This window comes from Ricinus communis, chromosome 1, assembly GCF_019578655.1.
Source record: "Ricinus communis isolate WT05 ecotype wild-type chromosome 1, ASM1957865v1, whole genome shotgun sequence".
NCBI classification, from domain to species: domain Eukaryota; kingdom Viridiplantae; phylum Streptophyta; class Magnoliopsida; order Malpighiales; family Euphorbiaceae; genus Ricinus; species Ricinus communis.
This window is the reverse complement of record NC_063256.1, coordinates 35,876,907-35,904,814: the sequence shown is the minus strand read 5'-3', so window position 1 is coordinate 35,904,814 and position 27,908 is coordinate 35,876,907. Positions and strand designations below refer to the sequence as shown.

General features: G+C 31.9%; 5 protein-coding genes, 1 non-coding gene and 1 pseudogene across 11 annotated transcripts; 3 read left to right on the top strand and 4 right to left on the bottom strand.

The window, feature by feature from the left end:
* Nucleotides 1-120: 120 nt before the first annotated feature.
* LOC8284087 (elongin-C) lies at nt 121-2,577 on the bottom strand. The gene is made up of 4 exons (XM_002520447.4): nt 2,397-2,577; nt 2,045-2,150; nt 461-581; nt 121-370 (listed from the first exon to the last, which is right to left on the bottom strand). Exons 1-3 carry the CDS (start codon nt 2,506-2,508, stop codon nt 503-505), a joined length of 297 nt encoding a protein of 98 aa, XP_002520493.1. The 5' UTR covers nt 2,509-2,577; the 3' UTR covers nt 121-370; nt 461-502.
* Nucleotides 2,578-6,452: 3,875 nt separating this feature from the next.
* On the top strand, nt 6,453-8,430 carry LOC8284088 (ras-related protein Rab11C). 3 transcript variants are annotated; one of them, XM_015720014.3, is made up of 3 exons: nt 6,453-6,672; nt 6,784-7,001; nt 7,504-8,430. In XM_015720014.3, the coding sequence occupies exons 2-3, from the start codon at nt 6,837-6,839 to the stop codon at nt 7,987-7,989; spliced, it is 651 nt and encodes a 216-aa protein (XP_015575500.1). In that variant the 5' UTR covers nt 6,453-6,672; nt 6,784-6,836; the 3' UTR covers nt 7,990-8,430. The 3 variants fall into 3 exon arrangements, with proteins under 3 accessions (XP_015575500.1, XP_002520494.1, XP_048227945.1); XM_002520448.3 differs by having other exon boundaries at nt 6,457-6,672; nt 6,787-7,001; XM_048371988.1 differs by lacking the exon at nt 6,453-6,672 and adding an exon at nt 7,329-7,372 and having other exon boundaries at nt 6,860-7,001.
* Nucleotides 8,431-9,499: 1,069 nt separating this feature from the next.
* LOC8284089 (metal tolerance protein B) lies at nt 9,500-12,200 on the bottom strand. 3 transcript variants are annotated; one of them, XM_015720015.3, is made up of 2 exons: nt 11,936-12,200; nt 9,500-10,698 (listed from the first exon to the last, which is right to left on the bottom strand). In XM_015720015.3, exon 2 carries the CDS (start codon nt 10,679-10,681, stop codon nt 9,536-9,538), a length of 1,146 nt encoding a protein of 381 aa, XP_015575501.3. In that variant the 5' UTR covers nt 10,682-10,698; nt 11,936-12,200; the 3' UTR covers nt 9,500-9,535. The 3 variants fall into 3 exon arrangements, with proteins under 3 accessions (XP_015575501.3, XP_025013347.2, XP_025013348.2); XM_025157579.2 differs by having other exon boundaries at nt 9,500-10,684; XM_025157580.2 differs by having other exon boundaries at nt 9,500-10,681.
* A 4,495-nt stretch (nt 12,201-16,695) lies between these two features.
* Nucleotides 16,696-24,387, top strand: LOC8284090 (serine/threonine-protein phosphatase PP1 isozyme 2). 2 transcript variants are annotated; one of them, XR_007214524.1, is made up of 5 exons: nt 16,696-17,345; nt 19,190-19,749; nt 19,857-20,074; nt 23,409-23,504; nt 24,065-24,387. XR_007214524.1 is itself a non-coding variant. In XM_048370413.1 (4 exons), the coding sequence occupies exons 1-3, from the start codon at nt 17,138-17,140 to the stop codon at nt 20,028-20,030; spliced, it is 942 nt and encodes a 313-aa protein (XP_048226370.1). In that variant the 5' UTR covers nt 16,697-17,137; the 3' UTR covers nt 20,031-20,074; nt 24,065-24,387. The 2 variants fall into 2 exon arrangements, 1 of the variants encoding a protein (XP_048226370.1); XM_048370413.1 differs by lacking the exon at nt 23,409-23,504 and having other exon boundaries at nt 16,697-17,345.
* LOC8284091 lies at nt 20,861-21,699 on the bottom strand (annotated as a pseudogene).
* Nucleotides 24,388-24,909: 522 nt separating the features above from the next.
* LOC107261363 (proline-rich extensin-like protein EPR1) lies at nt 24,910-27,132 on the top strand. Its single transcript, XM_015720020.2, has one exon. It carries the CDS (start codon nt 24,979-24,981, stop codon nt 26,857-26,859), a length of 1,881 nt encoding a protein of 626 aa, XP_015575506.2. The 5' UTR covers nt 24,910-24,978; the 3' UTR covers nt 26,860-27,132.
* A 225-nt stretch (nt 27,133-27,357) lies between these two features.
* TRNAV-UAC lies at nt 27,358-27,430 on the bottom strand. The gene has a single exon. It is a non-coding gene; the product is annotated as a tRNA-Val (tRNA).
* Between the last annotated feature and the right edge of the window lie 478 nt (nt 27,431-27,908).

Here is a 27,908-nt window from a genome sequence, read left to right as displayed (position 1 = left end):
CCTCTAGCATATGCAGTGTTTCCCATCAGAATGCACTTCAGCTAGAAAGAGAAACTGAATAATCTTCCTATTAACTACATGTCAAAAGCAGAAAACAGCCATCAGAGTACACACTTTAAGGAGACCAGAACACCACCAACTGTTTCATGTTAACATTGATACTTGATCAGTCTATAATAGCAAAGTTACATCATTCAGTAATGACGCTCAATTTGCTAAGAAGTCAGAAAAATGTTCAGAGTCAAATCAATGACATTACAAGTTGACAAATAAACCACCATGCAATGCCGCCCTCAATACCAATCCATGGCACAAGTATACACCTATGATCTATGAGCCTTCTCAGGCAACAATATCGTCTTTATTGTCCCTGTTAGGTACAGAGCAGAATGAGCATTTAAAATATAACTAAATCAAATATAGATGTTGCATCAATGGAGGTCATAAGCAGTAGACTTACAATGTTAAGACTTGTCACCCAAGAAACCAGTTATTAATTTGGTCAAGTATGGAGATAATTAGCAGCCATCATCAGCTCCAGGGTCAGTTCAGGTTCAATTGGGAATTCAGTCTCCTTTCCCCTGAAAGCAGCAGCAATCTCATGTCAAGAGAGGCAAGACAAAAAGGGGGTAAGACCTTAATTACTTAGAAATGATACTCAGACTTAACTAACCTTTAGGAACATGTGGATAGATGCAGGGAAACTTACAAAGGATGCAGATAAAAAATTCATAAACTAGAGATAAATAGCAAAAACAGCATATCTCAATAACTAATCGTAATGCAGCTTAACAATTGACACGAAAACCCAAACATTCTCTTTAAAAGAAATTGCAACGATAATAATAATAATAATAAATGTAAAGAAAAGTGCACCAAATAAATAAAACTCCCACCAACTGTCTCCACACATGCTTGTCCCTAGTTCCACAAAAAAAAAAAAAAAGGAAGAATGTGGTTTATACATAGAGATAAAGTAACTACCTTCCAAGTATGTGGTTGAATGCCTATATTTCAGAAAACCCACAGGAGCAAAGATTTGATAGCTTATTTCATTATTAAGTTATTAGCTGTTACGAATTACTACCATTGCTTGGAATACCAAAAGGCGGCTATATAAATTAAGAAAAATATTAGAGCTTAGGAGGGAAGATTAAGGCCCTAGATAAATGCTAGTATGCCTGACAAGGTGAAGCAGGTGAAAATTTCAGCTTACAAATGTAAGCAAAGTAAACTGTATTAAAAGAGAGAGACAGACAGAGAGAGAGAGAGAATAATGTATAGATTAGGTAGAGACAAAACATGTACAGCCTAGCTCGAGAGTCAAAACTCCATAACTAAGACAAGGAAATAGACTGATAAACAGGCTTGAGAATTTAAAGATGCACAATAACCTCATGAAGTCTTAAGTATACAGAGTAAAGAGGCAGGACTTTAAACAAAAACAACAAGATAGCATGATTCATTAGGACCATTGCATTTGTATGTATGTGATTGCGGACATAAAATACTTCACAAGTTTTGATGCAAATCATTTCATTTGACCAACTAAATATAGATGCCAAACCTCCAAAACCAATTTCACACTCAAACAAGAAATAAAAGAATTTCCATACCAATAAAACAGTGTAGCAATAGAGAATTATGTGAAAATAAAAGGTGCCACAGAAATACTAGAATAGGAGAAAAACAGCAAAGACATAACCAACTTAAGTTTTGTTTCCCCAAGATAAAGACAGGCATCATTAGCATATAGCATTAGATAACCAAAGCTTCCATTCTACCACAAAACACAGGCATAAAAAAGGCATCAGAAGTTCTCCAAGCCAAAATTCAATCAACAAAGTAACAAATAAAACATTAACCTCAAAACATTAGCCAAGTAAATTGCTCGAAAGAATAGAAAGTCTGTCATCCATGACGAATGATTGCAACCAAAACAAGAAAACGTTTAATGCAAATGATCTTAAATTGAATAGATATTAAGATAAGACAAGCAAAAAAAACCAATAGATAGACAAATATAAGAGGAAAAGAACTGAACTTGGCATACTGAAGGGACCAATAGAAATACTGGCAGATCTTTTCTAGAATCGTAGTGCTTATCTCCGGAAATGTCACTTCCCCATGTTGTGTCTCAGCAAAACTCCCTGCCACAAAAAAGAAAAGGGGCATAGAAAAGGAGGACCCAATAAGTACACGAAGCACAAAAATTAACCCACAAACTATTAGCCCCAATAAGAGTCTCAAATTTCTCCAAATTGTTAACTGTTAACTAAGCAAAGTTAGCACATTTTGCTGAGCCAAAACAGATCAATCAGCAAGAAGCATGCCTTGAATTAAGCAAAACCCAAAACGGAAAATCTAAATAGAATTATGGGGGAGAATTGATGAACCTGGAGAGGTGAGCATGTTGCGGATTGTCTGTGAAACCATGGCTGCTTCTTTGTCAATTACAAACTCAAAGCCCTCTGCGCTTATTAGTTTCACTGTGTCTTCCTTTCTCATCTTTCTTCTTGTTTCTCTGTTTCGATTTCTTGGTTTCTTTTTCTTTATTTTTGGACGCGAAATCAGTAGTTTTTAATAGTTATTCTTTTACTTTTTATGTCCTGTTTGGCTGCCTGGTTTCTGTCTTCCAAGCCCTGGATTGTGGAATTGTATTTTGCAAGTTATTCCTTTAAAGAAACTATATAAAGTGAATAAGAGTTGCTATTATTATAATTTTAATATCTAATAAAAATTATATACCATAACTAAAATATCAACCTTACAATCTCAAAAAAATAGCTAGTTTTTAAAATGGTAAAAAAATACATATTAAATAAATTAGTCAAGATTATAGATTAAAATTTTTATATTTATTTCAAATTTAATCGAATTATTAAAATAAAAATATAATTGATTAATTATTTATTTGTAAACTGATTAACTAATTATTTATATGTTTATATTGTTATTATTATTTTGATTATAAATATTTTATTATTTATAAAATTTAGAATTATATTTCTTATTAAAAAATTATATTAATAATATGAGACTCCAAACGTAACTATAACAATTAAAATAAGTTATTAAAAAAATCCTTAATTTAAAATCTTTTAATATTTTATGACTCTTGTTGGATATAATGGAAATAATTTTTAAAATATAATTTAATATTTTGATAAACATTTTAATATTCTAAGAATCTCTAATTAGCATTGGAATATGTAAATTATCAATTGTTATATTAATTATATTAATAATAATGTCATGTCAACAGTCTTTAACACATTAAAAATATTAAATGATTATTTGGACATTTTTATTTTAATTATTTATTAATTTTAACATTTTAATTTTTGATATAAAAAATTAATTTTTTATTTATGATATTTAAATATATTTTTTTAAATGTGATTTTATTCAACAACTCTAAAGATATCTCTTTTATTTTAAAAAGTATAATTTTTATAATAAAAGTATCTTAAAAAATATTTAAATATTCAAATATAAAGAGTAAAATATTTATTTAAGTCTAATAGATTATTTTATATTTTCTATTTTATTTTTTATTTTTTATTTTTTATTTTTTATTTTTTATTTTTTATTTTTTATTTTTATAAGCATTAATAGTTTCAATACTTTATATTTAAAAAATAAAAAATACATTAGTGTGTCATTTTTATAATATGGCTAAGTATATTTTAGTGTTTAAATTTTTAAAAAATAAAATTTGAGTGTCTATTAAATTAAATCAAAAATTAAAAGTGTTAGATTATAAAAATAGAATCTAAACATTGATAAATTAAATAAAAAATTAAAATATTGAAATAATTAAATGATCAAAATTCAAATATTTGCCAATTAAAAATCAGTCTAGACTCTTAAACTTAAAGTTCAACCTATACTGTATTTATTAAAAGATAATTATTTACTTATAAGAGATTTTTATATTGAGATAATAAAACGTAAATTAATTAAATTTTAATAAACTAAACTAATTTTATTTAAATCTGTTTCGTGCAACATTCATGGTATATTTGAGTAATTACCTAATTTAAAAACGGTGTATTTATTAGAATTGTTATTCTATCTAGTATATAATTTTTGAATTTTAAATTTTAAATTTTAATTTTATCCAGTGATAAAATACTGTGACCATGATAAAAAAGAGTTTAGTCAATTTTAGAATTGTTGACTCATTTTATTACTAAAATATTAAGTAGATAAAATTATCTTTTAATTTTAAAATTTTATTAATTTTATATATTTAATAGTAATATTTTAATAATAAGAGTGCTTATTAGTTTTTTTATTTTTTTTGCTGCCATAAAATTAACACTGTGTTAATAAATTTAATTAATAACTAGTTGTTTACTCCTGCGTTACATTGCTATTATTATTATTTTAATTATAGTTTTTAGTTTTTAATTTTCTAAATATTTTATAATTTTATTAATGGATAATATAAAAATTATTTTAAAAATTATTTATTACTTAATCTTAATATTTTATAAATTAATATATCAATATAATTGATATCGCTATTTTTAGAATTAAAAACCTATAATATAATTAAAAAATAATTTATTATTAAATATAATATTAAAAATATTATTTATTAGAATTATAATTATTATCTAACTACACGACTAATTTATTAGTCAATATAATATTAAAAATATAATTAATATGTCATTTCTTAAAATATTAAAGTAAGTATTTAATTAGAAATGTAACTGATGAATCAATCAAAAAAAAATATATATATATATATATATATATTCTAATAAATCTAAAATTAAAATAAATATTCAAATATAATACAATACTAAAATTTAAGATTTAAAAAATAATAAATTAAATTTAATAATATAAATTTTTATTCTTGTTCAGAAAATAAAATAAAAAACAATGCATAAAAGAATTATTGTTTGTTTTTTTCTTTTTTCTTGTCATATGAGCGGTGATGGTAAGGTCAAATCTATTAGTCAGGGAAGCGTTTGTGCCAGCAAGTAGTAGTGGTGCCATTTTAATAACTTAAAACTTTTAAAAAAATGAGTGGCTAATAATGGACTCACCAACAATTAGTATCTCCCACTAAATAAATAAATATTAAAAATAGAAAGATATGAAAATGATTAATCACCAAACCAAATGGGCCAATAACAAAATTAATGTGCTTGATTGCCCATTATATTAGTTTCATCATCATGATGTATCTACACCCCATGCAATTAGTTAAAGATTCAAAAAAAATTAAATTTAAATCTAAAATATAGATGTTAAATCAAGACATTATTTTAAAATGATGATTACTAGATATGATTATTAAAATAATTATATCCTATTATTTCATATAGTTTTTTATGAAATAATTTGCCACCAAAAAATTTGATAAAGTGTATAGGGTTTTCCAAAAAAAAAAAAAGTACTTTTGTTGCTTTTTGTAATATTTAAAAAAATAAATAATTGTAAATTTAATATTTGAACTTTTCTATTTTCTATTTTAATGTTTAGATAAAATTATATTTAATTAAATGTTTGAGTAAAAATAATAATATCAATATAGCGTTTTATTACTGCATTATATAATATATAAAAAATTTAAAAATACCATTACATCATTGTTCAACTTTTTCGAAAAAATTTAACAAACCAAATTTGTTTCTCAATAAATAAATAAATAAACTCAAATAAGTAATATAAAAAATGAATCAATATTCAAATAAGAGAGCACCATCATCACTATAAGAAATTATTCGTTAAAATCTTTAAAAAAAAATTAAAAAAATATATGAAAAAAATAGAAAAATTTGATACTATAAAAAAATTTTAAATTAAAATACTAAATTTATAATTATCTCAAAAAAACTCATAAATGAATTTATTGTCATTATAACTTTTTGTATTGGACGAATTTTAATAACTTCAAGTCGCAATAAAAAGAGTAATAAAAATTTTTAAATCTAAATTTAAATGGATTTATATAAATGTGCTCGAGCACCCAAACTCATGAATAAATTTCTCTACCATTCTCAAAAGTTTGTAAAATATTATTAATTTTTTATATAAAAAATAAAAATTTATTTAAAAAATACTCATATTTATATTTAATTAATTCATAACGAATACATAAATTACTCTCTCTATATATATTAATATTTTTTTAAAAATTGATATGTAATTATTAATTTATATATATATTAAATACAAAATTAATATAATTATTTAAAAATAATAAACATATATCATTAATTTATTAATTTAATTAAAATCATCAATTAACTAGAATTTAAAAAATTAACTTTTATTAATTATTTACTTTTTAAATATTAATTTTTTATTAAAATTATTATTTATATAATTTTTCAAAAAGAAAAACAAATCCCAATATGTGAGGGGGGTTGTGGAAATCATTAATAAAAACATCCTCACTGTACCCACCTGCCAGCCTGCTGTTGTCAGTTGCCATCTCATTCCTTTTCTAAAGCTTTTTGTCATCATTCTCGCAACGACGCCGTCTCCGTCCCACGCTGCTCTTATATATTAGTTCTCCCGTTTCAAACCCCTTTTCCCTCATCATCATCGCCATCTTCATTAATTTTTGTTTCAGAATTCCATTTCCGCGTTAAAAGAAAAAAGGCCCCAATCCGAGCACTCTCTTCTCGATCTGTTGCCTCAAAGGTGAGTTTCTTGATCCTCCTTTTCATTTCCTTTTTCTAATTTTTTTTTTGAATTTTTGATGTATAGATCTGTGAATTGAGAAGTGATGATATTTGTTGTGAATGGGTCTAGCAGGTTAGAGAGATCTGAGGAGAGGATTATTGTTGAAATTAGAGAGAGAGAGAATGGCGCATAAAGTAGATCATGAGTATGATTATCTGTTCAAGATCGTGTTGATTGGGGATTCAGGTGTTGGAAAATCTAATATTCTGTCTAGGTTTACTAGAAATGAGTTCTGTTTGGAATCTAAATCCACTATCGGTGTTGAATTCGCCACCAGAACTCTCCAGGTATCTTTTCTTTTTCATTTGCATTCTTTTGGGTTATCTGTTAACGTTATTGTTATTGTGTTGCAATTGTTAGCTTGTGTTTTCTGTCATATAACCCATGTCCATGTGCAATGAATACTGGTTAGTTTGTTATTGTAAGTTGTAGCTAAAACTACTTATTTTCTCTGCAACAGCTGGATCTGTTATCTTTAGGATCTTCTCAGTCTAGAACTGAATTGTTAGATTGTTTGATAGGATTAGATTAATAACATTCATGAAAATAGGCAAGAAACTTTACGAAGTGTTATTTGCAATTCCCAATTTTAATAACTTAGCTCCATTATGTAGTTTTTAGCATCATGTGGCAATACCGATTCATTGGTGATCTTAAGGTATGATCTGGGTGTTGAGTACTTTTGGTTTGAGCTAGTGTATTTGTATAAACCAGGCTATATAGCTGTATACTAATGATGTGTGGTTGTTCTGCTAATTGTTAGTGTAATCTGTTATTGTTCTGTTACAGGTAGATGGGAAGACAGTAAAGGCACAGATTTGGGATACAGCAGGTCAAGAGCGGTACCGAGCTATTACTAGTGCATATTATAGAGGAGCTGTTGGTGCACTTCTTGTGTATGATATAACCAAGAGGCAAACTTTTGATAATGTTCAAAGGTGGCTCCGTGAATTGAGGGACCATGCAGACTCCAATATTGTCATCCTGATGGCTGGAAATAAGTCTGACTTGAATCATCTAAGAGCTGTTGCTGAGGAAGATGGTCAGGCTTTGGCTGAGAGGGAAAGTCTTTCATTTCTTGAGACATCAGCGTTGGAAGCAACCAATGTTGAGAAGGCATTCCAAACTATATTGACTGAGATTTACCATATCATAAGCAAAAAGGCATTGGCAGCACAAGAAGCTGCTGGCAATTCAACACTTCCTGGTCAAGGAACCACTATCAATGTTGCTGATACATCAGGGAATACAAAAAGGAGTTGCTGCTCTACTTAAGCTTACATCTGAGGAAGGAAATCCATTGCTAGCATAGCAAGCAGTCGCCATTCTTTTCCTTTTAAAGAAAATTTTATATTCAATTTTTGGCTGAGAGAGGGAGGCATGTAGATTACTCATCTTTTACTTGAATTGAGTTTGTGAAGTTGGAAGAAGAAAACGAAGAAAAAAAAAACTGTTAGAATGTTAGGATAATCTGTTCCGTCTTTTGTGTTTATGTCTTGTATGTTACTTTTGAAAGTGGAATTGACTGATAGCAGGAATGTAGAGTGAGATCACACTATCTCAATTGGGAGAAATAGTGGGACAGAGCCATAGAAGGGGACATCTTTTAGTACTTATTCTGGGTTTTGTTTGTTGAGTTACTTCCTAACTTGTAATAAATGTTTTTTTACCCTTTGGACATGTCTTTCAATGTATTGTTTACCGGCTTACCTGAAATTTTTCTATACAATCTCATCATCATTGTTCTTCATCCTCAAGAAAAGCTTGACACATTCGTTAGGTTGTTCAACCATTTTGTAACCAATGCCAATGCAGTTGACCCTGACTGTTTTCGAGTGGAAAAAGTTTGAATTTATATTGTATTATTCTGTCATGGATTCTCAAGATTGTTAATTTCCTTAGATTGTTACTTTTCTAGCAATTTTTGCCCATTTTCTACAGTAGTGTGATGGAAAAATCCATAATGACCAAGAACCCTACTGGCTGAACTGAGAAAACCAGCCATCTTGCTGCATATCTAGCATGTCTGAATGAATTCTTATCTCACTTCTGGCCTGGAAACACACTCATTGTGTCCTCCAAATCAAATGAGTAGCCCTGTTCATTGCCATGTCAGGGCCATAATATTTTACCTTTTAATCTAATTTGAAATCTAAATTAGGTATGACAAAATGGGAATAATTGAGGTCAAATGAACTGGTTAGGTTTTCTCTTTAGCACAAGTTGGAAATTAAACAACTAGAAGATACACTTTACATAAATTTGCAAGAATCAATACATGGTTTGACATATGGTTTAGTATTTGCAGCAGAAAGCTGTGGAGGACCACTACTTTCTATTTAAAATTCCTCCACAGGTAGGCTACTAAAGAATCATAACTGGTCCTAATGACTAGGAATAATTAAAATTGGAGATAATTACAAATACCCTCTCAGGTTTACCCTATTCTATACCTTTGTCCCTCATGTTTTAAGGAATATGCACTTTCATCCCTAAAGTAAACTGTCGTGAATGAGACTGTCACTGAAGTGTGAACTGACTGAAAAAGGCAATTAACTTTAACCACACATCCCTCCCTCAGAATTTATTTCATAAAGGTAACTGAGTCCCTGATATTTTCGTTTCTGAAATGAAATTAGTCCATGACTTCAAAATACTTTGACCTTATGCAGAGCTGATTTACATAGAGAATCAAACACTCACCTGGTTTTGCTACAAGAGCCTCTGTATCTGCCCATATTAATATACTTCCAGTCAACCAAGTGCGCCAAAATGAAAATGAAAATTGTAGAAGAAAAGTTGCAGTGTAGAAATATATAAGCTACTGCTCAATTTGTATGGTTACATGACGAATCCTGTACGTTTTTTCGCAGTAATCCCTAATCCTGTTAAGTATTTCACTAGAGCTGGCTCCAGGCTCAGTTTCAACATGACAAGATAAAACTAACTTCCCTACTGTGATTGCCCAAACATGCAGGTCATGAATATCTTGAACTCCTTCTATACACTTCAGACCACTTTCCAATCTGTCAATACTGATCTCACTAGGTGTGCTCTCCATCAGTATGTAAAATACATTTCTAAGCATAGCTATAGTAGAACATAGAACTAAAACAGAGAATAGAAGAGTGCAGATCAGATCAACTACCAACCAATTAGGCTTAGCCCATATAATTGCTCCAACAATCATCGCGCCAATAGATTGAATAAGATCAACCATAAGATGCAGGTGAGCCCCTTGGATATTAATGTTTAATACTTTAGTTTTTTCTGGAGAACTCGATATCGTCTCAGTACCCTCATCTTTATTTACTGCACAAAAATCCCCGTGCTCATGATCATGGAAAGCATGATGAGAGTGATTATGTTCATGATTATGATCATGGAAAGCATGATGAGCGTGATCATGACCCAGCCACATAATCATAAGTAAGTTTATAATGAATCCAAAGGCTGCAATTGCAAACATAAGTGCTCCATTTACGCCAGCACTTTCGTGAAAAATCCTGTTGACTGCTTCATAGATTAATACTCCGACAATAAGCCATATAAGCTGCACAGAGAGAAGGGCACCTAAAACTTCAAGGCGACTAAATCCAAAAGATTGGTGGGATGTTGCTTTCCAACCTGAAGCCCAGACTGCGAAAAGAGAAACAGAAAATCCAGCAACATCAGTCAGCAAATGTGCTGCATCTGTAATAATTGCAAGGCTGTTAGCTCTCAAGCCACCAATGATTTCTACTGCCATGACTATTAAATAGACAATTATAAGTCTGAGAAGTTTATTTGCCAACTTTGATCGTTCATCTGATTCTGTAGTATCATTTCCTTGATTGGAGAAGGCACAAGTGCAACTGCAAGATAACTTCGATGTGATGGGAAGGATAAGCTTTTCTTCAGATGCTATGGCCATCTCAATATCCTTCTGGTGTTGTGATTGCAAAATGGGGACTTCCTCATACTCCATCTTCTAAAGGAGTCGTGCTATCAGTTCAATGAAAGATAAAGCTAATGTAATATAAGATAATTTAAACAATATGATTCTTTCTGGCTCTACAAACAGACAAGTTGAGACTGCTTAAATACTACAACCTAGAAAAGTAAAAAATGGAATCTATAGAAACAGAAAGCCACCAAAGAGAAAACACCAATAACATTGTTATTGCCGGGTCAGGTACTTTATGATCAATGCATTTAATGCGGTACAGGACTATCGAGAGTTTATGAAAAATTAAAACCAAGAAATGTGAAACAAAAGAATGATAGGATAAAATTATAATGCACCAAAGGGACCAAAGGGACCACTACTTTTCCCTGGAAGAAATCAAAGTTGGTAAAGTGGAATAGATTCATAATTTCTGAAAGCTTCAACTATGAGCAAGATTAACCACACAATTGATAGGAGTAACCCAACTAAATTTCAGATCCATTTGAGATCTCCATTTGATGATCAAAAGTCAAACTACGTCTCTGGTAATATATAATGACTCGACATTCACAACTTCATAATCATAACTTATTATCTTAAATATCATGAACATAATGAAGATTTAAGCATAACCACTTATTGATTCAAAATTCAGAACTCATCTTCCTAAAATATCCCTAAGTCGAATACTAATTTTCCTCTCACCATGTTAGTATACCTATGCCATCACTCTAACGCACATCACAAGTCACAACAACCTTAATTCAGAAGGCATCAGCTCAAACAGCAAATGGAAAATCACAGGATACTTGATATTCTTCCCAGTACAAATGATTGACCTCAGATCACAGAGAATTAATTGATGGAACAAGAGCAGCATAGCCAGTTCGATTACTCTTTTTATCTTCCATTTATGGTAATGTTATAATCAGGTTTAAACTTAAAAACTCAACCACCTCTGATGATCAAGCAACCTAATCTTACCTACCCTTGATCCAACTGAATTTGCATCCACAATCATAGATTGTATAAAGCTTCTCTAACCAAAAGTACAATGAAAAGAACAGAAGTTCATAACCTTAAAACGGCAATTGTATAATAACATCATTATTCATTTCCATTTACATAACCTGAAAATTGGCATGTATGGTCTATAGCATAACCTGAAAATTGGCATACATGGTCTAGCATTATAAAAATACAATAAACCCATTTCATAATATCTAAAATGAAAATCGAAAAGTCTACAAAAACATTATAAACATCTAAGGTTGATGATGGGTTATATCATACCTGTAAACCACAGAACAGAGAGGAGATAACCTCTGATTCGAACTGTTAGAATATGAATCTCATGAATTGAGACATGGGGTTCTGCTTAGAATGGTGAAAAGGTAAAAAAGTAATCTGCTAAAAGCTTACAACCACGAATCATTGAGAGCAAATTTTGTTGCTTTCCATATTTCTCTGATATTATTTCAAATTTTTTTAAAGAGAAAAAAAAGGGACCCAATAAGCCGGCAGGCAAGAATGTTTTTAACGTTAACAGGGAGCGCATGTTCTTTTTAAGCATTTAATTGCCCAAATAGGCAAAACATGTACTTATCAATTTAGGCTTAATACGTCCCCGGCCCCTGTACTTCACACGATTGTTCATTTTGCCCCCTTGACTTCAGAAAGAACTATTTAAACACCTCAACTTTCTTAAAGTCGTCTTCATAAACAACTTAAACCACCAGTTGTTAATTATGAAAGCGCTTGTACTATATCGGTGTCCACAAGTACAAAAGGCCCACTTATTATTGCTTATGTGGAAATGGGTTACGGTTAGACATCAATTGAATTATAATGGAGAAAACTTTTGGATATCGTCTCAATAATTTTTTAAGATTGTGCAAAAAGAAAATAAATTCTTTCTTCGATCTCTGTAAATCACACACACCTCATTCATCTTCTACAATGTGTTATGCTTTAAAGAAAACTTGAGTTGCCCATTGTTACCTAAAAACCAAAAAAAGCCTAAAAATTTCTGAAATTTCAGTATCAATACCGATAATGATACGCAAAAGCATGGGAATATTCATTTTATAAGTTGTTGTTTTTCCATAAAACTTGGAACAAAATAGATATGTAATTTTTGTATTACTACTTATTGGTAATTTTTTGTTATTAATTACTCAATTTAGGATTACAGTAACAGTTTTTTATATGAACTGTCCGTACCATATGGTAAAGTGCCTTTTTTATATTTTTGTGATTTTAATAATAAATTGTAATGGGATTGAACTTTGAAAATTTTTTTTTATTTACATTTAAAATATGGTTGACATAATAGTGACATTGCGTTGGCATTATAAAAGAAAGAGGCTTAATATAACACAAATTCTACCTATATAAAATATTAAGAGAGGTGTGACTGGTATTAATGTGGATTATCATTACTTTAATAGAAGGAAAAATTCTTATAATGGAATAGTAATAGGTGATGAGAAGTATGTGGAGAGTTGCAAAATGATGTTGATGGATTGGCTCATAGAGTACAAAGTAAGAAAATAATATATGATCCAATGTATAATATATTAATATGGAAAATTGGTATGATATTTGAGAATACAAATCGGTTTAGAGAGGTCATTACTAAGTATGCATTTATGAGGAGGGTTGCAACTAAAACTGAAGTCAAATGAATCACATATAATAAGGGTAAACGCAAAGAATCAGACTACAATTGGCTATTATTTGAAAGCATTGAAGGCAATACTGGTAATTTTATGGTAAAGACATATTATTCAATTCATAAATCCCACATAAATAACAAAAATATGTTATTTATATTTAGATATATCTAATTAATTCAAAAATAAAATTATCTTCTTGCGAGAAATTCAATATTTTTGTAGAGAGCAACAAAAGATTTATATTAGAAAGATTAATTGCAAGAGGGTTAAATTAAAGATAGAGTCTCAATTTATAGGAAACTATAGAATGGATTGTGGAAGTACATGCTTATTTTAGTGCTATATAAGTTTTGCCTTGTCTTTTTTGGTTATGGAACAAAAGGTCATTTGCTTGGCCTTTATACTTTGTGTCTTGAGTAGATGGCTCTTGAATTTATCTTTTTTTTTTGGCTTTAAGTCCCTTGAGTTTAAATTAGTGTATTTAAGCCCTTTATATTGTAAAGGAAATCCCTAAACTATTGAATCTTGAAGAATACCTACCAAAAATAAAAGATCTGAACTGAGCTCTAGTATTTTTCCTAAATTTGGATTTGATTTTAGGTTAAGTTAATAGTTTAGTGAAATGGTTTGATGATTAGAATAGTGACTCGTCAATATTTTCAAAACACATTTTAGTCTAGCATTGGATATTTTAGACATATCATTATTCTAGCGAATTAAACCACCTGATTTTAAATAAGTGACCAATCTGCTACTCAACTTAAAATTAAATGACTATAATAAAACAAAAAATAAAATATATGACCAAAATAAGACTTAGTATAAAGTTAAGTAACCATTGGTATAATTTTTACCAATTAAACCATCTAACAACTTAACTAAATAATCTAACACCCTTTTAGTAATTTTATTCGTCCATCGTATTTTCATATTTTTATATATGTTATGATATTATATTGTAAAACTTCAAAGGTTATATACAAAAAAATAAAATATTTTGTATGTTAAAGTTTCACCTTATAGCCAGCTATCTCTAACCCTAATCTTTCTTTCAACTTCCATTATTGTAGCCAGCTATCTCTAACCTTTTCTTTTTCAATTTCCAGAAGACCATTTCCTTCATCTAAGTTCTGCCTTTCCATTCCATTCACTAGCAAAAAGAAAAAAGAAAAAAAACATATAATAAAAATTTATTTAATACATTACAGAAAATAAAAAAATAGTGTCGAAAAAGAAAATTAAAGAGAGATAAAAAAATTATAGAAAATAAATTATTTTTCTTTCAAATAGATTTAATAGAAATTATCCTTTGATATCTAAGAAATAATTTAATTTGTCATTAGGAATTAAAAAAATTATGTTTAAGAAATAGAAAACATGGAGCCTTAATTATCATCTATGAAAGCAAAATGAAGAATAATTTAATCCAAAATCTAGGGATAAGGAATTTTGAAGAATCTTCTGAATAGATCAATCCAACTCAGATCCAACTCCTCCTAACATGGAGGAATACCTCATGCATCAAAATACAGCCTTTTTTTTTTTTTTTTAAGAAATAAATGATTTTTGGATTTTATATATATTTATTACCAGACTAAATACCTGCATGCTATGAAATTTTATATGATTGGCTATAAATTTGCTTTTCACATTATTAATCAAAATCTAAATCTTGTAATTCAATTATATAGAATATACCATTCTAAAGTTATTCTATTTTTGTTTTAATCCACCAATGAGATAATTATGATTTATATAATTTTTTTTTTAAAATTAGTAACATGTAAATATAGGTTATCAATTAAAATAGAATTTACTAAAATAATATAAGATAGTTTTAAAAGTTCATACACTCTTAAAATATAAAAAAAATTAATTTAATATATGAAAAAAATATGAAGATGATTGTCATTTTTTGTAATTCAATAATAAATTTCTTGATTATGAAAATATTTTTTATAAATTTGTCAATCTTTTAGTAAATTATTAAATTTTACAAAGTTATTATTTTTTCGTAATACTATTTATTTTTTCACAACTAGTTTTACTTACAAAAAATTAGTGTAACTTGCGAAAAAAATATAAAAATGATTGTCATTTTTTGTAATTTAGTAATATATTTCGCGATTACGAAAAATTTAATTTTTTTCATAAATTTACTAATTTTTATAAATCATTAAATTTTGCAAAAATTATTATTTTTCAATATTATTTATTTTTCCACAACTAGTAACACTTGAAAAATTAGTATAATTAGAGAAATATATAATTTTTTTATTTTTTATAATTTAGCAATATATTTTACAATTAATAAAGATTTAATATTTTCATAAATTATTAAATTTTGCAAAAGTAATCATTTTTTTGCAACTAGTAACACTTATGAAATATTAGTATAATTTACAAAAAAATATGACAGAATTTGTCATTTTTCGTAATTTAACAATATATTTTATAAATACGAAAAATTTAATCCTTTTAATAAATCATTAAATTTCACAAAAATAATTATTCTTTTTGCAACTACTAATACATACGAAAAATTAGTATAATTTATAAAAAATATGAAGAGTATTGTTATTTTTGTAAAATATTAATTATTTTCAATAAGTTGTTAGTCATTTTTACTTATAAAATTTAAAAGATAAAATTTAAGCTAATTAAAAATTAATATCTTTAAAATAAAATAAAATAACTTTATTTTTAACAAAATCACTTTAGAATCTTAAATAAGCTACTGAAAATAATATAGTAATATTCCCGACATTTTCTAAGGATATATCAACTTTTAAAAAAAAAATATCTTTTTACCATACAACCCATCAAAAAATTTAAAAATTATTTTCAAACTTGTTTTAAGTTTTATCTCTTTAATTTCATTTCATATCTAACTCAAAGACAATTTATTTTTTGAAAATATAAATTTTCTAAGCTTAAATCTTTATTTATGTATTAGATAATTTATTTATTTTTTAATAATAATTATAAAAGAAATAATACTTTATATAATTCACAGTTTAATTCATTAAACTTTCCATAGAAAAATTTATCTCTTTTAACTTAAATAAATATTAAAGAGAATTAAAAGACATATTGACACCTACCATACAATAAAATATTAAAATTAATTAATAAATATTTTAAAATATTAAAAATAATTAATAAATATTTTAGAATATTAAAAGGGATTAAAAGAAATTTAAAATTTAACCCATAATATTAAGGCCCCATAAATTTATATATTCTTTTAAACAATACATAAATTTATTCCTTTACTTAAAACATAGTTTAATAAAAGATTCATATGAGTTCGCTTAAAGAGATTCATTTCGAGTTTAAATAAGGAGAAATTTGACTGTTTCTTTTTATTTTTCTTTTAAACTAAATATGATTTTCTTTTTTCTTTTCATATAAACCCTAGAGCTAGAGCTGAAAAAATGGAAGACAGAGAATGGGAGTAGTGGCGGATTAATCGACCAAAATGGAATTAGATTCATAGTTATAGGCTTCTCCGCCACATCGGATCCCTTGTTTTGATTCGTCGCATAGTGCAAACTTTACCCATTTTCTATTTGTATTATATAAAGAAACCCAAGAAAACCTCACACCCTCTCTTCTCTTTCTCTTTACCAACCCAAATTCAAAATCAAGAAAAAGCAACACGCAAAACAAACCCACTAAAGCAGAGCTAAAACCGAACCAAGAAAGAACCCTTCTTGGTTCTTGCTGTCATTCTTCTTGGATTCTGTTTTGTTTCACGTAAAAAACATTTGAGCAACGAAGGAGAAAGGATTTGTTTCTTGAGATCGATTTTTAAATGGCACAGCAAGGGCAGGTGTCTATAGACCCTGTCGTTTTGGATGATATAATAAGTCGTTTGTTAGATGTTAGGCAAACTAGAACAGCAAAACAACAGCAGGTTCAGTTAACTGAGAATGAGATCCGACAGCTTTGTACTGTTTCTAGAGAAATTTTTCTTCAACAGCCTAATCTTCTTGAACTCGAAGCTCCTATCAAGATCTGTGGTACGTTCTTGCTTTTTCCCTTTTTAGCTTTTCTAGTATATGTTTCATTTTCTCTCATTATTGCAAGAGTAAATCTTTATTATTTTGTTTTATGAATTGGGTTTGTTTAGAGTGCCTAGATAGTAGTAGTCTTTGTTTCTTATGGCTGGAAAAAGTTGAAATCTTTCACTTCTTGTTGCTGCTGTTTAAAGCTGGAAATTTTTTAGTTGGGGCTGAATAATCTATAGTGGTTCTTGGTTTTTTTTTTTTTTTTTTTTCTTGAGAATGTTAGGAATTGATGTTTGGGTTATGAGGAGGCTATTGGTATTATCAGGATTTGAGGTTTATATTATGATTGTTTGGAAAGAAAGCTCAAAACTTTATCTCAAATGCAGCAATAGTGTGTTAAATGAACTGATTAATATGTCTTTATTGTGAAGGATTTAGAGAAAATTATGCAAATAATGAAAAAGAAAGGAGAAAGACAAAGGCCTTTATTTGAATAGGGGAATGGGTTAGGACAGCCTTCAAAGCTGTTTGTTTATTTATTTGCTGCTGTACTTGCTGTTTTCGTTTATTTTTATTTATTTTATTTCTGTGGATATATTACATGAGGATCACAATTTAGTATTGGTGTAGCTGTATGCTGTTAGTATGATTAAGGATGTGATAGCTCAAGTGCGTCAAACTAGCTCATGTTTTTGTTACATATGATTGCCATATAGTTATTTCTTGTCAGGTCAATCTTGCAAATATACCGACATGCCCATGCCTTCTTGTCCGCTTTAAGACTTCTTTCTTGCTATTCTTCATAATCACGATCGAAATTCGAAGATCGATCTCACATTAGGGCTGGTCAGTCTTGTCTTTCTATAGATAGTCTTATCCTTCTATAGATACTGACATGTTATTTTCAGCAATTTTTAGTTCAGGTATGGAATCTGGCTTGTTGTATGGGGTGATTTGAACTGTTGAAACTGATGGCGGGTGATTCAGATTAACTTAAGTTTGGTTTCTGATGGATAAATGATTCTGTTGTGTGGCTTGCGCTGCTGCAACCACAGACCACCTTGAGGTTTTCGTTTGTTTTGTTTGTGTAATTCCAGTCCTTGAAAGATCGGAATATTGCCCATGGATGGTGTATGATGTATTGCCCGTGAAGCGAATTTTGTCAATGTACGATGCCAATGTCTCTTGCTGCAAGAGACATGTCATAGGAATTATATGATGTATTGAGAGATGTCTGTCTTGCAAATTCTTGGGAACTGATTAGATCTCAGAGTTCAGTTACTGTTATCAGCATAAGTTACTGGCATTTGAACCACATTAAATTGATAGTTGTGGTAGGATCTAGAGTACACTGCTGAAAATATAACTTGATACATACACAGCAAGTCTAGAAGTGTGCTACCTCTAAAATCATCAAGATATTTTCCATTAGGTTTTGGAATAGAGGAGCATTGGAAATGGAGATCAGTGTAGTGAAGGAAATTGTGGTAATCATGATGCTGTGTTCATTTTTTGGTTCTTTCTAGTGCCCAAGTTGAGGTATTGTTTCAGTGAAAATTAACTCTGTAATTGTTGCTTTGTAAGAATATTACATCTTTGTGTGTTAGTCATTGTTATGTATTGCTATATTATCTTATTGTGAAGTGCAGAAGTGCATAGCTTTATTTGTCATATATATTGGATAATAATTACAATTTTGTACTGCTTGGCCCTTTTTAATTGCAGTGTTTTATCAAGCCCTTTTCATATATTAACAGAATTCAATTTTTCATTTATTTATTTATTTATTTTTGTATTCCTGTCCTCCAAATTCTTTTTTCTATTAACCTTGTGAATATCTTTCCTTGGGTTTCCAGGTGACATTCATGGGCAATATTCCGATCTTTTGAGGCTTTTTGAATACGGGGGCTTCCCACCTAGTGCTAATTATTTATTTCTAGGTGATTATGTAGATCGTGGCAAGCAGAGTTTGGAGACAATATGCCTGTTGCTTGCCTACAAAATCAAATACCCTGAGAACTTCTTTCTTTTACGAGGAAATCATGAGTCTGCATCCATTAATCGAATTTATGGATTTTATGATGAATGTAAACGCCGCTTCAATGTGAGACTTTGGAAAACCTTCACTGATTGCTTTAATTGTCTTCCAGTTGCTGCTCTTATAGATGATAAGATATTGTGCATGCACGGAGGTCTTTCACCTGATTTAACAAGTTTGGATCAAATTAGGAGCTTAACCCGTCCAACTGAAATTCCAGATTCTGGGCTGCTTTGTGACTTACTTTGGTCTGATCCTAGTAGGGATGTGAAAGGCTGGGGAATGAACGACCGGGGGGTCTCATACACCTTTGGGGCAGATAAAGTGTCAGAATTCTTAACAAATAATGATATGGACCTTGTTTGTCGTGCACATCAGGTTGGTGAAACGGAAGCTTACTTTTTTGTGATTGTTGTAGCTTAATCATTTTAATAGTTTAACAATATGTCTTTCTTTTCTCCTTTTCTTTTTGTTGGTTTTTTCAGGTTGTTGAGGATGGGTATGAGTTCTTTGCAGACAGGCAGCTTGTTACAATATTTTCTGCTCCCAACTATTGCGGTGAATTTGATAATGCTGGTGCAATGATGAGTGTTGATGAAACCTTAATGTGCTCTTTCCAAATACTTAAGCCTGCAGATAGAAAGCCCAGATTCATGTGAAAAGAACATATTTGCTATCCTGATTCCTGCTTACAATTAATGATGTAAGTTTCATGTTATGAATTTTTTCTACATATAATTTTGCTTATTTATAGTAAATGATGTTCTACTTATGCATAGCATGATAAAAAGATCCATTTTCATTAGTCATTTCTCAAAGATTAGAAGTATCAGACTTCTTTGTAACAACATAGATAAACTATTGTCACTTCTCCCATACTTGAGCATGGTGCAAAATGCATTTTCATTAGTCGTTTCCCAAAGATTAAAAGTATGATAAATTGCCCAGCTGGTACCAAATCTTTGGATAGTATATCAAATTGATACCAAGTCTTTAATTTGAATCACATTGGTACCAAAACTACAGAAAAGTATATCAATTTAGGGCAGCTGTCCAATTTCCGGCCAATGCATGCTGACGTGGCAATCTGAGGAGGTATATTTCGTTTGATTCTCCCTTCAGCGTGGGCCACGTCAATAAAAATAGCTTACTCAGCCAGCGGGTCCCATTCCCTAACTTCCTCCAAATTAAATCCTAATTTCCCCTAATTGAACCTTAAAATCCCCAAATTCAAGAGAAGCATCAACAGGAGACATGTTTGGAGACAGAAAGCAATAGCAGCAGCAGAATCATATGAAAAACTCCGTGTCTTGTTGCAAAATCCCCAAGTTTACCCTGTATCTTGTTGCAACTAGTTCCTCGTACGAAAAACTCCTTGGTCCAGTCTCGTTCTCAAATTCTTTTTTTGTGAATGACGCTGGCCTGCTACCTTCTCTCTGCTGTCTTTTCGTCTTCTTCTTCCAGTGGCCAAAATAAACCAAACTCAGGATCGCTGCAACCAAAATCCGTACGCCATTAGTACCCAAAAGAGGCCACAACCAACCTTTTAGGGGTCGGCTTTTTCTTTTCATCAAGTTGTAAGGTTGAGTTAAATTCCCAAGAGTAAATCTCATGCTCCTCAAACAAATCCTGAGAAGCCAACTGTAACATAGTCCGACAAAAAATTTCTAAAATCTACAGTGTGGTCAAGGTTATATGAATATTTCCCTTGGTGATTTCCTTCATAACCGTTATGTACATTAACACTTAATTTCTTTGAACGGGAATTATATTCAATCCAAGCTTGAATTTTTCCCCCATTTTCAACATCATTGAAAGTCTAGTTTGTGAGTTTGGCACAGACAACTGAGTTGACATCAATACCTATGTGCTCCTCTCGATCACTCGGGTCCATTTAGGACTATCCTGTATCAAATTCCACAGCAACAAATGGATGCACATCGGTTGCATTCGAAAGACCAAGATGTCCATTTTCTGATGAAGCCTGGACTTTGTAGCCCTTGTTAGCGAGGAAGAATTCAAATCCATTGCCTTTGCTCTCATTATCTTTGGAGTTGATAGCGAAAGAAAAATAAGTAGTGAAGTCTGAAACCTTACCGGAGTCTTTGTCCCAGAGATGGATTGGTTTGAAATATGTTGCACGACTAACACTGTCATTAGAATTCAAATCATCAAAGGATTTAGTTAGTTTAATTGCTCGAATAACTACAGTTGCGTCTCCTTCGAACACGATATCGGACATAGTTTGGGTGAATTCGGTGAAATTGAAAGAAGTTGTTTCTGTTTGGACATTGAAAGGGAAAGCAAACACCGTTAAGAGTAGGATGATGATTGAGCAGAAAGTCATGGTTTTGGGGATTTTAGGGTTCAATTAGGGTAAATTAGGATTTAATTTGGGGGAAGTTAGGGAATGGGATCCGTTGGCTGAGTAAGCTATTTTTATTGACATGGCACACACTGAGGGGAGAATCAAATAGAATATACCTCCTCAGATTGCCACGTCATAATCCATCTGCCGAAAATTGGACAGCTGTCCTAAATTGATATACTTTTCTGTAGTTCTGGTACCAATGTGATTTATATTAAAGTCTTGGTATCAATTTGATATACCGTCCAAAGGTTTAGACCAGCTGGGCAATTTACCCTTAGATAACTATTGTCACTTCTCCCATGTTTAGGACTCTGCTGGTCTCACTTGTTATGAATGTTTGGTCATCCTTTTTTTTTTTCTTGTTTGCTTAATTTTCCATTTATTTTGGTTGCCCTTCTTTGATGAGAAGCTATGAAGAAATGAAATGCATTATTTAAGATAAATTTGATTAATCGTTGTGAAGGAATAATATACTCTATAAATATGTCTTTGAAGAATTACTTTGTTGAAAAACCCAAATTTTTATATCTAGTCTTCTTCATTATAGCAGTTATTTGAAATTCAATTGTTTCTTGGTACAACATTGCTACATTCACTTAGCAGTGTCATGCTGCTTTCAATTGAACAATTAAGCAGTGAAACAAACACAAATGAGAAGAAAAGATTGTACTTTGGGTAAAGGCCATCAAGAGTGCTCATTAGCAGTGAATACTGAAGGAAAAAATGTCTATTCAATTGAGCAATATCATTTTGCTTCTTACCTATTCCCATGCTATCATCATTAATAGTTCTGAAGCAAAAGCTACTACTATCGTTGAACTCTTACATTCATGTTTATTTCTGGTAGTGGCTATATCAACACGACTATTGTCACCAAACAATGGCCTCTACCACTTTGTGTTTGTTTGTTTTATCAATTATCACCTTCACTGCCATAAATATCGCCAAAGAATGACTCTTTCAATTGAGAGTACATGTCTTGCTTCTAAGTAGCATAGAACTAATTAGGCAGTCAGAAACTAAATTGTGAGCGACTTGGCAATCATATTTTTTCTTATGACACAAGCTGTTTCTTTTTATTTAATTGTTTGGAGAAGAAATGGATAAAGCATTAGGAAGGTAACTTCATGTATTTACAGTGATAAGGACTTCAGAATGCAAACTAGTTTCATGGAAAGGAACTTATTCTTTTTTCACCAAGTTGAAAGAGTCTGCATTCCATATCGAGGTCTCATCACAAATTCAATGATCAACAATATGTTAGTTTGGTGATGCGGCGATGGCAGAAGATCTTATATTGTGCTGGAGAGAAGTGAATGAAAAAGAAAAGAAATTAGATTAGTATTTTTTGTTTGGGTGTTAAGAAAGGAGAGGAAATGAGAGAAAAGAAAGTGGAATGAAATATGGCATTACAAATTTTTTCGAAGGTGGAGAGAAAGCAAGGGAAATAAACAAAAATTTACTAACTGGCATTTTTTCTGAAAAGAAAGGTTTTTAATCATTAAGGGTATAGTAAGAAAAGAAAAAATATAAGAGAAATTGTACTTCTCTCCTTTTTCAAATACAAAACCAAACATGGGTGGAGAAATACAGTATCATTTCTTTTCTCCTCATTTCCTTGTTTAATTTCCTTTCTTTTCCCATGTACGATGATTGCACCAAACAGACTTAGTATGTGGATTCAAGAGAAGCCATTGCAATTTTGTCCTTCTCAAGCTGTCTATCATGTCTTCAAATATGTTTTCATTTAATGGCTCAAGAGGTTAGTTCAAGTTTCTTTGAATAGAAATATCTGTTTAAGAAACTCACTGCTGTGCTCTCATGCCTTTTGATTCATTTATTTTCTTTGTCCTTCTGAAATGTTCAATTGATTATGATGCACTATTCCTTTTCTTTTTCCACCTTCATGGGCCTGTTTGGAATTGTTTTTGGGTGTTAATTAGATTTTTTTTGATTTCACAGATTTATTTTTAAAAAAAATTTCTTATGAAAGTTGAACATATTTTTGGAAAAAGCATCAGTTTACCTGCTTCTCTCCAAAAGCATATTCTTTTTTAATGGCTCACTGCAGTCCCAAACAAGACTTCTGCATTGCTTTTACCTGTTTTATTAACCTGTGTGTTTTCTTTTCCTTTATACCATTGTAAAACTAAGTGATTATGCAGCAGAGCACTTGTTTTCGTTGATCATGTGTAGTTGTTCAATCTCTCATGTGTGACATAATTCCAACCTGCTGGCAGCAGTAAACTTTCTCTTATTATTTTAATTTCTGATGCTTGCTTTCCTGTGCATTTACTTGTCGTTTTGCTAATCTGTTTGCAGATTTTAAATTAATTCAATCCATCTATGATTGGAGGGGAAACATATGAAGATCGTTGGACTTTGAGATGTTACGAACAGGGGATAAACATTCTCCTGTTGAGGGTAGGATTAAAAGATATTGTTTGGAGGAGGAACACTCTCCTAATTCCTAGTTTCGAGCTAACTGCTCTTAGTGCAGTGGCAAAGGCCAGAAGTTATTTCTTTTTGTCTCAATGAAATTATTATTAATGCTGGTGTAAATTCATTTTCTTTTGCTGTAAATGACTGCATTCTTCCACCAGTGTAAGATTGCCTTTAATTTTATTATTAATTTTTTAACAAGATATCCTTGTCTTGGATGCCCAAATGCCTTGGTTAGTCCTTTTACCTGTCCTGACGAAAGTTTTCAGTGTCATTATGGGTTTTTGGGACACAGCCATTCAGCATTCCCAGTGTCAGGCAAAGCTACAGACTGAAGGAAATGAACCTTTCTCCGAGAAAAAAACATGCATGGCATGCAAAATTTGTGCCATTTGTCTGTACGTTAATCTTCATCAGAAGTGTGTCCTATCAAATGATTCATTTCCATAGTAAAATTTGCTGTCAGATTCCTCAAAAGGAAAAGTCAATTGCCCTGACGTCTATACTCGTACAAAACATCAAAGTTTCCCATGTGACCTAACTGAAAAGTCACCAAATTTAGAGAGTTAAAGCAGAAGAAGTTGCCAGGTTTCCCAACTGCAGGTAAACGTGGAGCAAAGGGCAATCCCACTTTTGCATGTCTTGGGTGCAGCCTCATGTGATTAAGCCGAGAAATACCTGAAACCTCAAGTAAATGACAAGCTGCTCTATTCTATTTATGATGATCACTCTACTTGTATACTCTTCGCCTCTTTAGAATTTCTCTCATGGAAGAACTTCTTCACTAGGCTAAAATGAAAGTGCTTGCATTTTTTGTTCATTTCCTGTTAGTGGTGGTTGCAGTTACAGGCAATGCTCTTTCGTTTTCCACCATCACCAGAGGTTCTCCTAGTGATGACAGACCATCCAGACTACTCCATCACTATGGCTATGGCCCTCCACCACAGTATATGCAGCCGCCCACCTATGGATCTCCACCCTCCCCCATTTATTCTCCACCATCACATGGACGTTCACCACCTAGCTTAACACCACCCCCTCTTAGGTATCCTTCACCACCCTCTCAATATCCACCACCACCCTCCTCTCAATATCCTCCGCCTAGCCCCCCACTTTCTCAACGTCCCCCACCTATTCAAAGGCCTCCTTCACGTCGTCCACCTACTCAAAGGCCTCCTTACGGGTATCCTCCACCATCGGACGGACGGCCACCACCCATGCAAACACCACCTACTCAAAGGCCTCCTTCACCTTCTCAAGTATATACACCACCACCTTTGCATCGTCCACCTCCCATTCAAAGACCTCCTCATGGATATACTCCACCTTCATATGGACGTCCATCACCAGTCCAAACGCCACCTTCTCATCATCAACCACCCACTCCAAGGCCTCCTCATCAGGGATATACTCCACCTTCATATGGACGTCCACCGCCAGTCCAAACGCCACCTTCTCATCGTCAACCACCTGCTCAAAGACCTCCTCGTGGATATACTCCACCTTCATATGGACATCCACCGCCAGTCCAAAGGCCACCTTCCCATCGTCAACCACCCACTCAAAGACCTCCTCATGGATATACTCCACCTTCATATGGACGTCCAGCACCAGCTCAAAGACCACCTTCTCATCGTCCACCGCCCGTTCAAAGACCTCCTTATGGATTTACTCCACCTTCATATCCACCACCAGTCCAAACGCCACCTTCTTATCGTCCACCACCTACTCAAAGGCCTCCTCATCATGGACATGCACCACCTATACAAACACCACCTTCTCATCGACCACCACCCACTCAAAGACCTCCTCAATATGGATATACGCCACCTTCTTATAGACGTCCACCACCAGCCCAAACACCACCTTCTTATCGTTCACCACCCACTCAAAGGCCTCCTCATCATGGATATACCCCACCTTCGTATGGACGTCCACCACCTGTTCAAACACCACCTTCTCATCGACCACCACCCACTGAAAGACCTCCTCATTATGGATATAGCCCACCTTCTTACGGACGTCCACCGTCCGCTCAAAGGCCACCTTCTCATCGTCCACCACCCACTCAAAGGCCTCCCCATGGATATACTCCACCTTCTTATGGACGTCCATCACCTGTCCATACACCACCTTCTCATCGACCACCACCAATTCAAAGACCTCCTCCTCGTGGATATACTCCACCTTCACAGGGATATACACCACCTTCTTATCTTTCACCACCGATTCGAAGGTCTCCTCCTCGTGGATATACTCCACCTTCACAGGGATATACACCACCTTCTTATCGTTCACCACCTATTCGAAGGTCTCCTCCTCGTGGATATACTCCACCTTCACAGGGATATACACCACCTTCTTATCGTTCACCACCTATTCGAAGGTCTCCTCCTCGTAGATATCCTCCACCTTCGCACGGACATCTACCACCCACTCAAACGCCACCTACCCATCGTCCACCACCCACTCGAAGTCCTCCTTCTCATGGATACACACCACCTGCATATGGACGTTCACCACCCACCCAAAGATCACCACCTTCCCATGGATATACACCGCCACCTTCTCGACGCCCACCACCTTATGGATATTCGCCACCCTCTGGAGCAACACCACCTGCATATGGGTTTCCACCACCTTCATATGGATATGCACCACCAACACCGTACTGAAGGCCATTGAAGTGGCCATAACAAATGCACGGAGTTTGATACATAACTAAGATACTTTTCTTTCAGTTTCTAATCAAATATCACATAAAGGACCGTATACATTTTCCTGTGCACTTGTTTTTTCATGTAAACCGTTTCTCTTGTTCTTTGTTCTTTTCTCCTGTTGTAACCACTGTTAGAGCATTCAAAATGCTAAACATTGGGGTGTTGTATCAACTGTATAGCCACTGCTATATCATTGTGTGGCATAATAAAAATAATTTGCTCCTGTCATTTTTCTGCAAAAGAATTAATCATAAAAATCATTAATGTTTATATTGCAAAGACATAAATAAATAATCTGCTGCTGTTTGTAAGTGGTAAAAAATATTATTCTGTGGCATGCATAACAATAACTTGATGTTGCTGATATATTAATTTAGCAATAAGTTGTCCAAAAAGTTAATAAGAAGACTAGCAAAATAACCTGCTGGTCCTTGTAATGAGGGTTAAAAAAAATGTTGCTGCCCAGGATCGAACTGGGGACCTTCAGTGTGTAAGACTGACGTGATAACCACTACACCACAGCAACCTGACATTCAGCAGTCGGATATAAATTATAAAAATAGTAAGAAAAAAAGTATCCATATAACATTCAATGTGAATCCTTTTGAAAACTGGCTTATGTCTCTGTAAAAGAGAATGGTAATGAAATGCATATCGTCCCATTATAAAATACCAATTACGATGAATAAGTGAGCCATTTGAATAACTTTTCCTTGGAGAGGGTATATATATTCACAAAGTGTTATTATAATTAAGGCAAATAATCAGTCCATAATTGATGATACTATCACAGGCTCTCAACATGGCTTGCACACTAATTAATATCTAATAATAAAAAAATATTATTTTTTAAATTAAATGATTAAATTTCTGTTGGGTATTAAGAAGATAAACTTGTAATTCTTCTATTTAATACATTGATTTCTTTTCAGTTTTTTTAATGTTATTTTTTGAAAAAATTAATTTACTGGTTTCTCTAAAAAAATGTTTCCAAAACTCAAAAG

What these genes read in the sequence shown, in the direction of transcription:
- LOC8284087 (XM_002520447.4), bottom strand. Translation starts at nt 2,508, where the DNA reads ATGAGAAAGGAAGACACAGTGAAACTAATAAGCGCAGAGGGCTTTGAG. An exon ending in CAACATGCTCACCTCTCCAG is followed by an intron (nt 2,151 to 2,396) that starts GTTCATCAATTC and finishes TTTTTGTGGCAG; the next exon opens with GGAGTTTTGCTGAGACACAA. An exon ending in TGGTCCCTTCAGTATGCCAA is followed by an intron (nt 582 to 2,044) that starts GTTCAGTTCTTT and finishes TGCTGCTTTCAG; the next exon opens with GGGAAAGGAGACTGAATTCC.
- LOC8284088 (XM_015720014.3), top strand. Translation starts at nt 6,837, where the DNA reads ATGGCGCATAAAGTAGATCATGAGTATGATTATCTGTTCAAGATCGTG. An exon ending in TCGCCACCAGAACTCTCCAG is followed by an intron (nt 7,002 to 7,503) that starts GTATCTTTTCTT and finishes GTTCTGTTACAG; the next exon opens with GTAGATGGGAAGACAGTAAA.
- LOC8284089 (XM_015720015.3), bottom strand. Translation starts at nt 10,681, where the DNA reads ATGGAGTATGAGGAAGTCCCCATTTTGCAATCACAACACCAGAAGGAT.
- LOC8284090 (XM_048370413.1), top strand. Translation starts at nt 17,138, where the DNA reads ATGGCACAGCAAGGGCAGGTGTCTATAGACCCTGTCGTTTTGGATGAT. An exon ending in AGCTCCTATCAAGATCTGTG is followed by an intron (nt 17,346 to 19,189) that starts GTACGTTCTTGC and finishes TTGGGTTTCCAG; the next exon opens with GTGACATTCATGGGCAATAT. An exon ending in TTGTTTGTCGTGCACATCAG is followed by an intron (nt 19,750 to 19,856) that starts GTTGGTGAAACG and finishes TGGTTTTTTCAG; the next exon opens with GTTGTTGAGGATGGGTATGA.
- LOC107261363 (XM_015720020.2), top strand. Translation starts at nt 24,979, where the DNA reads ATGAAAGTGCTTGCATTTTTTGTTCATTTCCTGTTAGTGGTGGTTGCA.